At 31.9% G+C, this 19,742-nt stretch overlaps 1 protein-coding gene across 1 annotated transcript in view; it reads right to left on the bottom strand.

Moving 5' to 3' along the window:
- The window catches only part of ZDHHC5_2 (Zinc finger, DHHC-type containing), a 32,844-nt gene that overhangs the window by 9,106 nt on the left and 3,996 nt on the right, over positions 1–19,742 (bottom strand). The window contains exons 8-11 of the mRNA XM_051217151.1: positions 14,902–19,326; positions 12,004–12,156; positions 4,896–5,112; positions 3,200–3,489 (exon numbers count right to left, since the gene is read on the bottom strand). Of these exons, the coding sequence (XP_051073883.1) occupies positions 17,737–19,326 (1,590 nt within the window). The 3' untranslated portion in view covers positions 3,200–3,489; positions 4,896–5,112; positions 12,004–12,156; positions 14,902–17,736. The remainder of the gene's footprint in view (positions 1–3,199; positions 3,490–4,895; positions 5,113–12,003; positions 12,157–14,901; positions 19,327–19,742) is intronic.

Genomic DNA, 19,742 nt, shown 5'->3' with positions numbered 1-19,742 from the left:
CTTTGTGTATGCGTTTGTGGCGGAATATTGTGCCACCTGTAACAAATTTGTTGAATGCACATAAATTTGCAAATCTCTCGCCATTTTCGTTTCTCTCCCAGTCCATGTCGTCCCATGATATCCTCATAACCAGTGTTGTCCATTCTGACTTTGACGTTTAGATCTCCCATTAAGATAATGAGATCTTTTCCTGAATACTTCTCTATGATCGAATGAAGTCTCGAGTAGAACTGATCTTTATCGTCGTCATTGCTATCATTGGTGGCTGCATAACATTGGATAACATTTGTTGTGATTACCTGCTTCTTTATTTTGAAGGATGCTTTGATGATCCTGGATCCATGAGTGCCATTACTGCTTCTTTGGACAGCATCTTGGCTTTCATCATGAGGCCTCATATTTCTTCCTACAACTTTCGGGGCAGAGTTTAAACGGTTTAAACTTTTTATTCTGGTAAGCGTTCTTTTTTAGCACGGCTGTTTTCTACGGGATGTATTTGCAGACCTCATGCCCAACCCCCCTCCTTTACCGATATCTGTGACCGGCAGCAACCTTAGAAGAGCTACAGGCGGAGTTATTTGATATGTAAACACAGTAATTTTTAAGGAATCAGATAAAACTATATTAAAGTAAAAATGGTCGTAATGGAAACATGACATGGATGAAAACAAGTAAGCCTGAGAAAAATGTCCTAAGTTCGTTGGACTGACAAGACCGATATCTAACAATCGTTAGCATCTTCAATGAATCATAGTTATTTTATATAAAATTTTATTCTGCAAAAAAACTTATATTTCCGTGACCAATGATTCAGTTCTTCAGGTATTAGCCCATTCTGAGCTTTAGCCGGTGATTCGAATTCGTAAGTAATAATCATTAAGATGATCGACCGGACATAACCCGTAATTTATACAGTCTTTTATCTGTTGTAACTAAGTATGATTTAGTATATAAACAGTTTTAAATTCCAAATAACAGCTTAATTTACTAGTATGTATACAAATACACAGTAAATTAGCTGGTGGTTTTATTTTTCAAAATTTTTTGCTTAAGATTTTAAAATTAATAATAAGAGCGAATTATCAGTTCATCTACTAGATAAATACTTCACCGCCAGAGGATATTTAAGAAACTAAGATTCAAACTTTTATTGGTGAACAACACCTATTGATACATGTTATTACTTTAAGCTGGTAAATAAAACTAAAGGCTAAAATGTGTTACTCCAAATTACAACATTGTTTGAATAAGATTAAGAGGTTCAAAAGAAGTTCAAAAATGTTAATAAGAAATGTTCATAAAATCCAATAAATAAAAGGAGCTGATCGGTTTGATTTGAATTTTTCTTGCGATCTATCTATCGGTGATTTATGTTCTTACTAAGTTACATTTAAATATTCACAAACATACATACTTTATGATTAATGTACCAAATAAAACTTAGTTACGAAAGTATTTCATTTAAGATACTATTTTAAACATAATGATTTATTTGAACACATTTCTAAACACAGTATATATATATATATATATATATATTGTTGTGACTCCAAATCAAACTTTCAAAGTATTTCGAAGATTAAGATTATCATAATATTTGCTAAATGTAATCAGAGATTATGTAATCTTCACAAAAATCTATCAGATATAAATGACATGCAACATTATATTCTATTCAGTCAACCGAAAATCCCAGTACAAATCCGATTAGATGAAATAAAGAAATTATACATTAGAGTAAAAATCATTATTCTACATGAAATTATTCGCAATTCTTATCGCAGCAATAAAACAGATGTAATCAAAATAATACTTGAATAATTTATTGCATAACAAAAGCTACTCTCCACAAAAGTACACAGAATACAACTTCCATTGCTTATAAATAGTAAGGAATGACCAATTGATATTGGACAGATATTATTACATATTACTGACAACCTATTTGTGGTAGTAAATGTAATAGAAGTAATTATAGTAAAAATAAATTTGATAATTATTTAAATGAGATTAGAAGTAGACATTCTGGTAGTTTTCTGTTAAGAATATTTGATCCACATAATCATTAGTTTTAAATAAATAGAAACCAAGTTGATTAGATATTTTTTTCCTTTTCTTTAGTCAATTAAGTCGATAAACAGCAAACATTCGCTTGTTATTAATCCGAAATGTTCAACAGTGTTATTAAACAGATAATATATAAATGCCAAGAATTGTTGACTGAATTAAATAAGTTTTCCCAGAGAATGTATACGAGAACCAACCAATTGGAAACGTAAAACAGATAGTTCCCTTCATAGACTCATAGAGTAAGAACAACAAACATTTTGGGATGAAGTAAATTCATTTCATTTAGTATGTTTTAAATCTTCCATCAAAGTACTTGCGTTTCCTAATAAACGCTTTAACAAGCGAAAACGATAATTATTACCACTAATATTATGATCAGTTTACTATTGCTTTTTGGCAATTACTATTACGTATATCATTCTATTTGTTACAACTAAAACAATTTGTATGAGTCTTGCGGTTGATTACGTTACAGTCTTTCGCAAAATTCTTCTGCTCATTTTAAAGTTGAACGCTTATGAATATGGAGAGTGATTTTAGTGGAGTTTAGTTCAATGAGTAGATGATTTGATCGTGGAGCTTTCATTGTTCTTCTGAACAACATCATCAGCACAAACTCCAGATAGAAGTGAAGTATTCGGATTTATTCACTGATGACTAACAGCTTGTACTGTCGACCTTAATCTTGATTGGTCAGTGCTGATGTTGCGCAGTAAAACAATGAAAGCTTCTAACATCGAGCACAGTGAACAAAACTCCACTAAAATCATCCATCTGAGCAACAAATCTTCACCACAATCTCAAAGTGATTTTAATTATACTTCAGTGGTGAACTAAATGAATTCATGCATATTACACACAAAATCACATTTATAAAACATTTTATTTATTTATGCAAATCAGTCGCTATGTGGAAGATTTAAAGCACATGAAATAAATTCGACTGATCTCACAGTGTTTGTTATTTTTGCTTTACAGCAAGAAATGGTAATATAGTCCAATATAGAAGTTTTACGCAGTAAAATAAACACATGGTATACAAACATTAAAGTATCGCAGTAAAAGGTGAGTAAAATCAAGTATAATAAATTGCACAAGATATGAACAGGATAAGTTAACGAAAACATACATTCCAAATTTACTACTAGCTGTGCTAACTCCAGGGTCATCATCATTAACCGACGATTCAGAGTTTTGTGATGCATTTGAACCAGGAGTAACAGTTACATCTTCGAGTAAAACAGATGGAGGTGCAATAGCAGCACCCTTTGTTGGTTGTGAAGAACTCCTACCGGAAGCTGCAGTATATTCTGTATCTTCGTCATCTTCATCTGAATACTCATAACGACGACACATTCCGGAAGGATCATTCATACCAAATGGATCCAGTCGGTGGTGTCTGTCTGCAAGCGCTGATTCCTAAAAAAGGCAGATACATGAAAAAATAGTTAAAGTGAAGTATTAAACACTGGATGTATAGTTTTATTTTTAAAAAATCTTGAAACTATGCATTATATATATATATATATATATATATATATATATAATCATTCTGGAAATAATTACAGCGCACATGCATATTTAAATGCAAGGTCAGAATGATATAGAAAGTAATGTCATACGTAAAGGACGAAATATGTAAGGTTAGGTTGATTGAAAAGATACGATTCACAAATTGTTTTGAAAGGACATTTGTTACAGAGATCATAATAATGTCAGACAGTAATCGCGATTCGGATATCCTGTAAAAGTATAGATATTGTGCCACAATTCCAAATACATACCCAAACAATCCAGTCATTATGAAGTTTGATGGCTATTTATATATGCAATCATTCTCTCACTAATGGATCTAATAAACAGAAAGTTCTTTATTGTTTTGCATTGCTACTGTTTAGCTATTTATAAAAGAATTATGAAGAATTAATGAAGAAATAGTTCATTTTAATGATGTTTGTAAATTCATTATTCTTTTAGGTGAAAAAAAGGAATAAAAATACCAATAGAATATCACTTAATCATTTGCATAGAAGTCATAATAATTAGTAGACTTAATTTTATAGATCACATAAGTATACTGAAGATAATCTACAAACTGATAAAGAGTTTGAAGTTTTAAATTTCAAAGTCAAAAATGTTCGTAATAGTTCACAAGTTAAAAGGGGAATCATTACATATATATTTCTCCTCAGGAAAAATGTAATTTTAATATTCAACATTTTGCCAAACATGATTTTTATGATGCGACCGTAGAGATTGAATCATATACTTATGACATGGTATTTTCTTCCTGCTGTCTTTCAAAAAATTAACTATATTTGTTATACTAAACTAATATGAACAGCCTATTATTTGTAAAGATGGAATATTTAAGAAATATATTCGAATAAAGAATTGATCAATATTTACACAAAAGCAATGTAAAGATGGAAAGTTTTTTTGCGACATTACCATTTACTGGAACTGTGTAATCCTAGTATAAGTGATTTACCAAATAAAATATTTTTTTCCTATCTTAGTATTTTTCTCTTACTCTTAGAGCATTATATAAAGTTTCGGTGAAGCTATTCAAACAATTTATAGTATAACCTTTTTATATTTTTCAACAGACTATTATACTCTTAAAATCATTAGAAATACTATTATGCAGGTTTAATAAGCAATATAATCAAAAAATTGAAAAAAAATCCTTTGTCAAATTGTCTTGAGGTCTCCTTCAATATGATAAGGGGAATTTCTCTGTTTTAAAATAGATTATGATAAAAAGAACTAAATCCTTCGAAATCTGGATAATATTTACAATTAGACCTGGGATAATTAATTACCTCAGCACGTCTACGTTCACGTTTAATTCGAGCTAATTCTTCATATTCATTAGGAATCATGGGATTATATTCATCCATCACACCCAAAGGTAGATTTGGTTCACCAAATAGTAAACCATTCGTCATAGCTGTATTGGAATATTTCAACGAACGTTTAGATTTACCTCCACTGCTTCCCGAAACACATCGTTCTAATCGTCCAGTCAATTGATTAAATCTAAATGGTCATCAACATTCAATTAAAGTGAATATACAATATTAACTATAGATAAGGAGACATGAAAAGGGATATTAGTAAGGATGACCATCACGAGCAATCATAAAACTATTGTTAATTCATAGCAAAAACAACCATTTTTGTCAAGTTAGAAAAGATTGATAGCAAACAAAAACATTATAACGATATTTACTTCCCTTAGTTGTTTACTACAGTGACGTCACAAAATATGGGTTTGAGTAATACATACCGTTTTTGTACTGATGCTCCCTGAACAGATTAGTATCAGTTAATGCTCTTTTCTTCTGATATAACTTGTCTTTTGAAATGCATGATTTATCAATCACTTATGAGAACTTGTAAATCTAATCTGCGCTATTATTTGTTGAATATGAAGAAGAGTACCACAGCGAAGTTTGTTTACATAATCACAACAGTAGCAAAAAAGTGTTTTGTAGTTTCTGCTTACAGTATTTTATTTACTCAGTTTTTCACACAAATCGTTAAGTTGGTTAGTATCAAAAAATTGCAATATATATATATAATCATTTAGGGAGGCAAATGTTTGATTTGATTTCAAATGCAATTTTCAATGTACAAGTGAATTCCTACTTATTTACGTAGATAGTAAATTTCGGATTTAATTAACTTATTTACATTAATTGGAGAGTCATAACAATTACATAGTGATTCACTCGAAAAAATACAGGCACTTTAATATTCTTTCAAAAAATAACAGTGGAAGCTAATTAGTTACATGTTATTAGAGGTCTTTTGGAAAAAAGAACACATGAAAAAGGTTTCTATGTTAATGAATTAACTAGAAACATGTGAATAACTGAACAGGTTGGTTAAAAAGTTATGTATATGTATGTACATATTTTCCTTTCATAAGGTTATCAAAATAAAAAGCTGAACTACACAACAGATATTTTACAGACTCCAATCAACTAGAAAAACGTGAAGTTTTAGGTCTCTCAGTGCATATTAATTACCATATTCATGTTTACTATAAGTTATCATGGCATCCTAACGTTTATTACTATTAGTATATATATATATATATATATATATATATATATATATATATATATATATATATATATATATATATACTAATAACACACTTATGAATATAGGACACATTCTTAATTTAGTTTTATACAGTTGTAAGGACATTAAATAAATGGATGAATTGTCAAATAATCATGAAGGGATACGATAAAGGCGTCAGAAAAAAGGTTCAAACTATAAACGTTGTTAAATAAGAAAGATTAGTTTAACGAAGAGTTTTCTTTTCGGCGAATTCATTTTCAAAGCTGTACAATCGCAAATAAATATACTTATTTTTCAGGATGATAATAATTACAATAATACTGATAATAAACTTCTGTTAAACATGATGACAGTGAGGTAGAATAAACAAACGTTCCTTCAAATAAACTTCCGGTATTCTGATGGTAACCTTATTATTATTTATGTAACTGCAGATAAAACTGATGGTCTCTGTGAGTGGAATATTAGTGTTGTCAGAAAAAAGAAATTTTTCTGAATAATTTAACAATTATTCGAAATCCGCACAAAAAATAATATGAAGAGGATTTTTAGTATTACAGTTGGTACATGCAAAAGAAACACTGATAATTATTAATCTATCTACATACTGTTTTAATAAGATTATTAAACTGAAGAAAAACTATGAAAACCTGATTCTTTAGAGTAAAACTAATGATATGTAATTAATTAAATCAACATAATAAATGGAATGATTAAAAAATAACACTCATGATACCCATCTAACAATATCAAAGCATTTAAAACGGAAATAACGTTGATGGAAAAATGAAGAGAATAACTGAAAGTATTAAAACGAGAAGAGAAACATGGATATATAAGTGGATAAAATGTATTTCCTACTAGAAAGCGTCTTAATAAGAATCTTATGTATATGTACATATACATAGAACGAGCTCTAGGTGACATTCGATTACACAAACAAATAAAAAGTATCTATTATTAATGTTAGTTACTTAGCAGTGTAATATACTTGACGTTGATAATGTCTAAGTTTCTTTTATTGAAAATAACGGAAATAAGCACATAAACAAGCGTATCATATTTCACACAAAATTAATCATGGTATCGACTTTACGTAAAAAAAGTAATCACAGTCCCTAAATGACAGAATTTTAACAAGTTACGATAAAACAGTGATATTCTCATTTAATGAAGAAACAGAAAACATTAGTATTACTTCCGTTTGCAAGATCGCAGAATTAAATAAGCAACAGCTGGGTAACTTTAAACAATAGTAATCAATTTTGAAAGGAAGGTGGTAGGTAACCAGAAAAGCAGGTAGATGTACAAGATAAGAAAATAGTGTAAAAATATTTCATCCAACCCAGAGAAGCCTGAGAAATACGTTGACAATAATTTTAGACTATTAGTCTTTCAATAGGTAGATAGATCATCAAATATAGGTATTTTCATTTCCTTTAAAAGTGACTTGACTATTTATATCTTATTTTGAGGAGGAAGTATTGAATGATCAATTGTTATTCAACAGACTGTCAATAACAAACTGAATGACAGAGAACTAGTGCTTCTAGCAATGTTTCTGTAGCCTTAAGTATATTCACATCACCATTTATCGAACAGTTGTGAAAATATCAACGTGTTTTATTTTCCTGAGGTTATAGTTACAACTAGATGTTTTTAGGCAGAATAATTTTATATATTAAGAATATCATAAGGTCAAATTCTCTGTGTTCAGAGATACTCATAGTCACAGATTTCGAATATGGTTATCCTTAATTTGTTGACTGCCATTTTACTATACAACTGTTCAGATTAGCTACTAATGAAAAAAAACAAATAGTAGTTATGCACAATAATTAACAGCATAATCAGTGTTCTACGAGGTTCAAATTAAATCTACTCATGATTTCGCTTTTGGATTAACTTGGAGTCAAATAAGTACGTCGAGATTATTACGAAGAAATTTTTGAAGTCGAAAATAGCAAACACTTAATTGTTATCGCCGTCTTTATTACTTAAAATGAATAACATAAATGATATTTAAAATTCCTCTTCATTGGCTGCCAAAGACGTCCACTATAAGTACCTATTTACACAGTACAGATTTTTTGAATTACAAGCAACTGTAACATACTTCTGAAACACATAATCTAAATAGTAGGTAGTTGATAACATCAATTACGTGGAAACAAAAATAAATACAACAAATAGTTTACGAATGGATCGAAAACAAACAATATGAGGATAAAATATGAAATGAAGTCAGTAATAGTAATAGTAAGATGTTTGCTAGATTATTTCTCATTTCGGTTTACAGAGAAAACTGTTTATGTATGGAAAAATAAACAAATAATTCATTATCCCACTTTTCATTACTTTGGGTTTTTTTATTTGTTTAGATGTCTCAAAATTTCAGTGTAAAATATTCTTTATTGTCTAGAATACTAGATAGCAACAGGTTCACTTTTGATGAAATAAAACTGTTATAGCCCAAAGCCACCAATCAGAAGCAGCGAATTTTCGACAATATTCAACAAGTAGCATTTAACACATATGTTGATCAGTACGGATTAATTGATCACCTAGATATATTACTAAATTAACTAGGTATTTCGTAACAATTCCAGTAAGCCAACATAAAATTATTGATTATGAATAAATAAATTAAACTTCTTAACTTAGGTGATTGCAAAGTTATACTAATGACAATGTCCAGAGCCTAAAATATTTTTCAACTGATAAGTCACAATGAATCGGTTAAGATTCAAAAGCAATTTAATGTACAGAGCACACATCACTTACCGTCTAAACATCAAAGGGTGAAACAAAATAGTGAAATATAATGGAAACATTTATTTGAAAATGAAGTGGTCTTACAGCGACTATTTAAATCAGTAAAACATACTCATCTCAGTGTGACGGGTATACATTTTCATACAATGGGATGAACCAGCTGTTCAGGGTTCCTTGGTTTCCAATAGCACCACATTAGGAATCAGTCAGTGACGAATACCTCATACAGATTTGCTTGAAGAACTTATACTATATGTTTATATCTATAAAGTTCAACCCTATGATAAATAATGAATAGTTTCTGAACCAAGAATGTAAAGTAGGTTTAACCATATGAGTTGATATATTTTTGAAGTCGAATGAGTAGTTCACACAGTTATTGTTTTGTCTTATCAAAGAAATAAAATCATTAATTTTAAAAATGTAAGCACCTTTTAGTCATACGTAATAGCCGGTTTTTCTTATCTATATAAATCAGTCATAATCGATGAGCATAAATAACTAAGTACATTAATAAATATTTATTATTTAAACGTAATATAATAATATCGGCAAACCTGCTTACATGTTATATATAGGGCTAAAATGAAATATCAGTTTAATAATAAAAAATAATATAGTATAGTGATTCATACAGAAATCAACACGGGAATTGACTATTGTAGATGGGTTTCATGTGATTTAATGTGACCATAACACGTTATTGTTTATCGATAAAAATACATATGTTGGATTGTTGAAATTATGATAAAAACACCCTGTTTCCAACATTAACCCAGGGTTTCGAGCACTGCAACATCGAGATAGGTTTGGGCACATATGTAGACTCACTAGTCAACACAAATGTTGTTGATTAAAGCCCATAAACATTTCCTCGGTAAGTAGGCCATTAGGGACCAAGCCAACGGTTAGTGACTTCATAGACTACTTTCAAATTATGGTTTGGTCACCGATATATTTCTTTAATTATACATCGGGGTTATCCAGGATTGCTCAAAGAGAAAAGCAGAGGGTGATAATACACAAAACATTTCCCAGCCACTTAGTAGACGAAGATTTAAAGTCACCAACTGTTCTGCCATAAACGAGCAATGTTGCAATATTACGCTGATGTTCTACTTTGCTGTAACTGCCAATGTGAACATTGATGTCGGATACAGCTTAATAGTGTCATTTTAGATTATATTTACTCAGAGGGGTTCAGATAATTAAATAAGTTCGACTACACAGCATTTAATAGTTTAGTATACTTTTACAACCCAATCAAGTTCACATATCACTCTGAAATATAAGACACTGTACCGATATCATGAAATATAGGTAAAAATGTATCTGACATAGATACAATGCGATATAACTGAAACATCCAAGTGCAATTGAGAGAAACTGGAGATTTGACATATTTAAATATCATTGTCATCATGAAGAACATTCAAAAAAGACATTATTATAACAAATAACTTATAGTTAAATGTTTCATCAATTGGGAGTATAGACAACAAGTAAATATCATAATTATCAAGATTCCAATTAGTAAGTTTTAAAGGTTTTAAACAAATAAACTGGTTTCTTGGCGTTCAAAATTACTGATAAACAACCGTCGAAATTTTATTCTTCAGAATGTATACATCACATGTATAACTGATGATAGATTAAGCAAAAAAATCTTTTCCAAACTAGAGGACATGAAAAATTTTATGACTGTGTATTGAGACTAGTAGTTTAATTAATAAAGATTTTTCACTGATATTGGCACTATTACAACTTTCTCAGGATGGATTCAACATATCACAATTTAAAAGAACATTCACAAAAATCAATTAGGTGATTGGTTAACAGATTTGATGTGAGGAGATTTACTCTTACACGAAGGTGATTGAAGTGTGATAGATTTACACTCACGAAACTTGTACACGTGCTTAGTAAGAACAAACCATTAATTCAAAAAGGCCAGATAGACTTTTTCGGCTTAATTCATGAGGAATTTTACCACGATGCATGATATTACTCGATGACGAATGTAATCAATTTTATTCCAGGAACAACTTTGTATAAAGATTTGGACAGAATATTTTCCTTTGATAATAGTGATGGAAATTCAGATAAGATTATTGATTCTCGACTTACTGTCAGAAGTTATGGTATCTCATAGAAGTAAAAGACTTTTATGTGTACTTAATGCAATATTTACAAGTTTGCCATATCAACTAAACCTTCTGGAGCAAGTACGTAAACGCTTCTGTTATCTTTAATTTTAGACAATTTTAAAGGATGATTGATAGGACTTTGGTTTCCCTATGAATAAGACGTATGGATTCTGCATATGATTTTTCTGGATGTTTTCAGTAATTTCATAGTAGCTTGCATTTTCTGACACATCGTTTTAAGTTTTTATCTCAGAATTAAAATAGCGGAATTTTAATTTAACAATCGCTTCCACATGTCTAGAAAACAGGTAAACAGCATTCATCAACAATTATGCGGAACTGTTCGAATATATTGATCAGTATACAATCATAGTAGAATACCCTATATTTTACAAATTCGAGGTAGAAACCAACTGTATCATTACGAAAATATAGTAACAAAAATTTCGAACTGACAAAACCAAACAGATAAATATATTTCTTTACAAAATTAGCGCTTAACTTACTTGAGAAATAGAAGGAAAACAGTAACTATACTCAAAAATATCCTTAAGCAAGAGGGCATTAATGTTAGTATCAAAGGAAATACATTATTCTTCAACATATACGAAAAAACTTAAAAATACAAGTCGTTAAGATATACGCAAAAATCATATGCCCAAGTATGTTAAGGTGGAATTTTTGTAACAATAGTACTAGGAAACCTGATGGGATAATCTTATATCAATTTCTAAATAATTCCTTTCTTCTCAAAAACTGTAACAAATAAGCAGACTGTAAAGACGAACCTTTTGTTCAATAATATATGTTTAGATACATTCAGAAAGTATTTCAATAAACGTTAATCCTTTAAGTTTTAAAAAAAGCATACAAAACATGCAAAACACGTATACGGCTGGACCAATATCATTACCTGTAAGAGCCATCTACGTGTGGTACACGCTGTTTCAAATCGACCACTGGGGCTAGTGTTGTGCGAGTACTCCACTGAGAATTGGAAGAATCTGTGGCGGGGCGTCGACCCTGAGCACGTTTCACAGCCATGTGGGATTGCATTAATTTTAAACTAGAAGAGAAATTAAATAAAGCTGATTGCATACAAACGAAATAAACTCATGAATATGTATTTCAGTGAAAGCTCGGTTAAACTGAAGAACTGTACCAAAACGTATGGATTAAGTTTACTAGCTCTGATTTAATATGCTTAAGAAAAACGATTAAAATTAAGAAAATCCAAGATTACAACACGATCTAAAGAAAAAGGGAATAGGCAGCTTGTTTGATACCTGAATAACTCGACGGTTTCATAACTTTCAAACTACATCAAAGAGGCAGGGAAGTGAAAACAGGTTTGCAAGAAGATAATTAGAAAAGTCAATATACGTAGATCAGTTCAAGTTTTAGCCCATAACAAAACCACACAGATAAGAATTATTGGAATGTTCCGGAGAGAAAAGCAAACAAGCATAGATTATATCCAAGATTTGGCATCTTCCTAACTATGGACTTCAACTAATGATTTCTTACATTACGAGGACAGTTCACAGTTCGCAGCACAATTTCAACAGTACACAAAAACACTATACACTGACGCCAACATTCGACTATCCTTTACTTCATTTTAAACTGAACGTGAATGTATAAACCATATATTCACCCTTCGTCAGGTTCTGGAAAATCGATACAGTTTTAGACATCCGACTATGGTCGTATTTCTTGACCTTAGGGCAGCGTTCGACTCCTTTGATCTCGAGAGTCTATGGAAGTGTCTGTCTGGTTACGCGGATGATATGATTCTGTTTGAGGAAGGCGCTGACGAAATACGGTCTTTTGACTGCCTTAAACAACAATGAAAGCACGTTTGGGTTGAGGTTCTCGCCCCCCAAATGTGATATACTACTTCAGGATTGGCTTGCATCAACGTTTGAATTAATGATAGTGAGTGAAGTGCTTGAACGCATCGACCGCTTTACTTATCTTGGAAGTCTCATCACTACTATTCTGGGATTTGGCCAAACAATTTTATCTATCTCTGCTAAGGGGGTATAGCAAATCGAACTGTTGTCTATACTTACTAGATTCTACCCTGTGACCGAATGTTATTAACAATATGTTATATCGATGGGATATTTTCTCAACATCCGACGGAAGCATTATGGAAGAATTCCTCTAAGACAAAGAAAATGGGGAATTACGATGAAAAAAGTAATAACTAAAATAAAATTTATTTACACTTATTTGACACACTTCAACTTTACGCGTACCCACTTAACTACGCGTACATACACATAAAATGGGAACGAAAAACAGAAAGGGAAAACCATTCACTGTTTACACTAGCCACGATAATCAGATTTTAAAATCTTTTACGGTAAACACTTATATGTAAAATTATGATGTAAATGAGTAAAAATGTTTGACAACTATGAATGTACTACTGAAAAAGTAAATCATGTTACCTACCGCTATATTCTGGTGATTATTGACTATATTATGCATTTCAATATACCGATACATTAATTAATAGTTTTAGGATGGATATATTTGTATAAGGGTACTTACTTGCTTGCTTACGCCTGTTACTTACTCCTTGTGAAGGAGCATAGGTCGCTCACCAGCATTCTCCATCCAACCCTGTCCTGGGCAATCCTTTCCAGTTGTTATTCATCCTTTCCATATCTGGTTCTATTTCCCGACGTAATGTGTTCTTTGGCCTTCCTCTTTTTCGCTTCCCTTCAGGATTCCAAGTTAGGGCTTGCCTCGTGGTGTAGTTTGATGATTTGCGTAATGTACGTCCTATCCATTTCCGTCGTCTTTTCCTAATTTCCTCTTCATCTGTAAGCTGGTGTGTCCTCTCCCACAGAAGGCTGCTGCTGACGGTATCCGGCCAATGGATGTTGAGTATCTTGCGTAGACGGCTATTTATAAATATTTGTACCTTCTTGATGACGGTTGTTGTAGTTCTCCAAGTTTCAGCTCCGTACAGTAGAACTGCCTTGACGTTCGTATAAAAGATTCTGACTTTGATATTGATTGAAAGTTGTTTTGAGTTCCATATGTTCTTCAATTGTAGGAATGCTATCCTTGCTTTGCTAGTCCTCGCCTTTACGTCTGCACCTGAACCTCCTAGTTAATCGATGATGCTTCCCAGGTATGTGAATGATCTTACATCGTCCATCAAGAGTGATTGGATTGCTGTTCTCCGTGTTGTATTTGAGGATCTTGGTTTTCCCCTTGTGCATGTTGAGGCCTAGTGATGCAGAGACTGCTGCTACACTGGCTGTCTTTATCTGCATTTGTTCGTGTGTATGGGATAGGAGGGCTAGGTCATGCGCGAAGTCCAAATCGTTTAATTAGTTCTGAACTGTTCATTGTATTCCGTGTTGTCCCTTAGATGTCAAGGTCTTCATAATTCAGTCGACCACCAGAACAAAGAGGAAGAAAGAGAGTAGACAGCCTTGTCTGACTCCGGTCCTCACTTGGATTGCATCTGTCATCTATCCTCCATGCACGACCTTGCACTTTAGTCCGTCGTACGAGTTCCGGATAATGTTGACAATATTCTCAGAAACTCCGTAGTGTTGAAGAAGTTTCCATAAGGTTCTCCTATCTACACTGTCAAACGCCTTTTCATAATCAATGTATAAATTTTCCCATTAGTATTGTTTAATATGAAGTTAAATAGTAAGTAGGTGTAAATACAGGCAAAGGGATGAAAAATAAAATAGTAAACCAATACTACTCTTAGTCAATCATTTCACCAGCTGAAAAAGCGAACTAATTTAAAGCCATTGAATTAATGATAACTTACCTGGAATTTGAATTGACTGAAGAAGCATTCACATTGAATTGATTAGATGATGTTACATCAGATTCCGACCAGTTAGCAGTGACACGCAAACCAACTAATGGAGCATTTCCTGACTTGTTAGACGACTCGCTTGATGTTAAATTATCGAGAGGTGTTCCGTCTAAAATATCCAAGTCATCATATAAACTTGACGTCATTGTTTTAAACTGAAGCTTCGATTCTATGCATTCAGCAAAACAACTGAAAAAGAACAATAATTCATTAAGTAACAAAGTTCGACGAATCAAAGCGTAATAATGTACAAGCATTCACTTATACAAAAAAAAAGGAATTTTAAAAACCACATTTTAATAAAATAAACTTATTGAGATCATTGTTTGAGATCTATACAGACAGAGTACGGTCTATAAGTTTGGATTTCTACAACTTATAATGTAGATTACAATAACGGTTGTAATATCCTTGAACAACTTTCCATGTTGTCTGAAATTCACGAAATAATGTAATAAATAAAATTTATTTAATTTGTTCTACACTGAAAAAAATTCGCAAATTTATAAACTTGGGAGGACCCTCAAGAAATATAGAACAGTAACCAATTGTATGTGTTTAAAGAAGTTAATATAGTTATACAGGATCTTCATATTTAATACGTGAGATGCAAACTAGAAGTCTTCAAGCAAACATTTTCTGGCTTATTAATTTTATAAGCCAGATTCTTTTTGATTAGCTATTTGTCACTGAAAAAGAACATAATGGTAATATATATGGACAAATACAACTATGCTTGAGTCAATGTAAAGCCTTTTTAAGGTGAAAACTGAAGATAATTTTAAGAAACTTGATATTTAAATGTAATGAACACTAAAAAGTGGAGTATAGATACGAAGTTTGAATTATTTAGAAATACACGCATGACATTAAACGGTACTTCTTTCTAGAGTGAAGCAACAAAAATTCAGCCTGTTTCTAGCACAGCTATTGCAACAAATCAGAAAATGAAATTTGAATTCGAATTAAATTTTAAAAAGATAAAAGAACGGGAGTAGTAATAATCTCGAATAAAATTCATAGTTAGGAAATATAGGGATTATATAGTTATCTAGTGATATACGTGAAAATGACAAATTATTTCCAACTCCAACTTTAGAACGAAGCTGACTTTTAAGACAAAAAAAGATAGGTATGCAGAAATGTCAACTCGGGCAAATGATAACCGATTAAGAACTCTTAAATCAGTGCTATAACTGTAACCAAATTCAAGTTTGCTCTCCAGGGAGCCATTGCTATAAACTGAATGATTACATGCAGAATATATTTTTGTGCAAATACGAAGATATACAAAGAGCATACTAATAAACATCTGTACACTATTGTATTAGACTGATATTATCATTAACTATTAAGCAGGTGCTACAGATTTGAACATCATCTCACTGCATGGGAGATTAGAGTACTTTCAAAGTTTGCTGAGATCCCTTTTAATATAGTTTTACTGTTAGGGGTAAATTAGGGAGAACTGAACAGTACTCAATAGTTTTGTCCAACTGAAGTCAGTAAATCTGAATCTTTTAATTCTGAATTAATGTCTAAATGATGTGCTTTTTCTGTAAACCTCAATTACCAATTTAATCACACGTTTATATTCCGATTTTCTATAAAATGGATAAACAATACATGATTAATGAGGTTAAAAAGAACAGAAAACTCGACTCTCAATGTATAAAAGCCTTAACACTATAACGGACAAGTCGATGGCAGAAAGCACAATCGATATATCATTAAAGTAATATTTTAGAGCAACCGTTATTCAGAGCCAAACAGACGTATCAAAAAGAGTACACACTGCATTAATTCACTTTTATTTTCTGTACAGAGCAGAAAATTGTACATAAAATTGACGTAACAACGTACTACATGAAGGTGTACACAGCACTTGTTCAATAATTAGGCATAATCAATCCAACATAGTATAAACGTATATTTTTATTGTATGATTAAGAACAAAAAGGCCACAAGATATATAAACACAACACAGTTGATAATATTTAATTTAGAGGGAATTTTCTTTCAAACAAATGTAGATATTAAAGGCAGTTGTAGGTCACCCATCAACATTAGCAGCAACAATTTTATGCACCGCTATTATTCAGTGAAATTGGATTCACATATTTATGAACAAATAGATGCATATATAATTGCAATTTTTAAAAAAAACGGTAAAAATTATGTAATATACAAGCATGAGTTTTTTTAATTATTTTGTTTACATTGTCGAATACTGAACAAATTTATAAAACGGTATGAAATTTGTATATTTTTTCTTTGATTTGATTGAGAGCCTAGATATTAATAAGAATTCGTTGTATAGTTTATAATAATGCATTTTCTAAAAGAAAGAATACAGTGAATAAAACGTAAACTATGCGTAAAATCCTGAAGAAGAAATAGATAACAATTAAGAGTGGTTGTTTTTTATTGCACATAAGTATATGTATAGTTGTTCATTTCATAATAACGTTTAGAATATTCCATTATTTGCCTATGAATCCTTCTTTTTCAAATTCATGAATATTAAACTTTATGAACATATCGTTACAAGTAGAGTACATAGTAGTCACAGAATATAGCCTAGAAACGTTATTTATACAACAAGTTGTAGAGATTTATAAAAGCAACAAGATAAATTCTTTCGTTGAGTGACAAGCAATTTTACAGTGGTCAAAGATATTTTGAAAGACTAACGAAAAACAACGAAGAGAACAAAAAATGAAAGAACTTGGTTAAAAATTTTAGCATCACTTTTAGGTTAAAGGAATTATCAACACACATTTTCTAAACTGAAATTTCAAAAGTCCCATCAGGAGAATTAGAATCACCATCCTTTTGCCATCGTGTGACTAAATGATTAGAATTCCTATGTCCAGTTGATTGCATTCGATTGTTTGGTGCATTCAGTTTAGAAATTCGATTATGCGGAGGTAATGGTGGCGTAGGACGTGAACCAGCTTGTGTCATAATTGAAGGACAATGAGTCGAACCAAATGACTGAGATACAAATTTTGAAGCTGACTGCTCATTTGTACGTGGACTACCTATGAAGTAACTAGATCCATCCACTTGAACCCCATGAGGATTACTGAAATAAGGTGGTTTGACCAAACGAAGATTAGAGGATGCTGTGGTATTACTAAATTGACTAGCTGTATCAACCGGCAAGAAATATGGTACTGATTTAGAAATACCGTGAGGAGGTACAGCTGGAGGCCAAAATGGACGAGCATGAGAAATATTTGTCTGGGAGCCATGAGGAGGTAGAGGTGGAGGAAGACTGTGAAGTGACCGTGGAGATAAATGATTGGCAACTTCATTATGGGGTAGTAAGTGTCTTTGATCTACTTGCATTCCAGGAGACCGAGGATAAAACTGGTGCGGAAATTCATGACGGCGTTGTTCAGATCTCATTGATTTCACAAAACCCCTCGATATATTGCTAGTTGGTAGATTTACAGATTCAGGGGTGTAACAATCAAGTGTAGCTGACGTGACATAATGTATACCACGACCTGTTGAAGGAGAGTAAGATTTAGATGTACACTGTGTACCATTAAAATCCTGAGGAGTGCTGAATTGTTCGGCAGTAGCAGCACGCGGTTGAGAAAATGGCGCACCATGTGAACTTATCGGTAGGGTGACTCGATCGCGGATATTCATCATCGAATTAGATGATGTACAAGGACACATATTTTCATTGGAACGAGAAGAAAAATCACGTGAAGAACTTCTTCCAATTTCGGTAGCGGCACTCTGATCCTGTTGTCTGAGATGAAGCGAATTACTCGACTTACTTTGGTTTTCTATGGTAAGTTTTTGCAATTGACGTCCCCGAATCAAGTCAACGTCCGAATTCGCTTGAGATCCTAGAAGTGGAGTTAAATGGTCACCTTTTATGCCGAAACGATCTCTATCGGATATGATTTTCGTGGGGACATTAGTAGATGTTACAACAGAATTGATATTAGAGTTAAAGCTAGCACTATTTTCATTTGATACATATTTTGGTGTATTTGTCCCAATCAGTAGACTTTTACCTTGATCTTTGTTACCTAAAGACTTTGACTTTGTTCCTACTAAAGCAAGATTTGGATTTGTTTTATTTAATTCGCCAGTCCTTCCACAAACAGGAGATTGCGATCTAGACATAAGGTTTTCATTAGTGTGGGTTGCATTTGAAAACTCTTTAAGGGATAAAACTTTTGATTGTGGGTTGGGTGAAAGAGATTTGTTTAATTCATGATGAACACTTGATATTACTTCGGATGTGTTTCGTTGATCAGAAGAATGATTAACTATATCTTCCAAATCCACCTTTTCACAAACAACTTCTCCCTGTTTAACAATATCAACCGGGTTTTTAGATGATTTCTACAAAGATACACAAAAAAATATTGTCACACAAAAACTAGAAATAAGTTTAACAATACATTTCTCGAGCATTTTTAACGCAAATGAACTTGACAGATAATAGTTTGTGTGGGAACAAAGGGTAGCAGTAATTCATCATGAACTAACTAAATCATTTTACAGAACTTATGAAAGTTTGAGCCATATTGGTAGCTGAAAACTACCTGATTGAGGTCCGTGCGATGACTGCTCTCAATGGTTGAGTACACTAGGTGACATAGATAAGAATCAGTCACAGAAACAAACATCCATTCATTCTTTATCTTCTAGATCATGAATCCCAGAATATATTCATACATATCCTTTCATTCTTTCTTCCTAAACCTTAGTCTTAATGTTGTCTTTTTAATTATGATTGCTACTACAATTATTTTGAT

This window comes from Schistosoma haematobium, chromosome 1 (assembly GCF_000699445.3).
Source record: "Schistosoma haematobium chromosome 1, whole genome shotgun sequence".
Lineage (NCBI taxonomy): Eukaryota > Metazoa > Platyhelminthes > Trematoda > Strigeidida > Schistosomatidae > Schistosoma > Schistosoma haematobium.
Note: the sequence above shows the minus strand (reverse complement) of the source record. Positions and strands in the feature narration are given on the sequence as shown.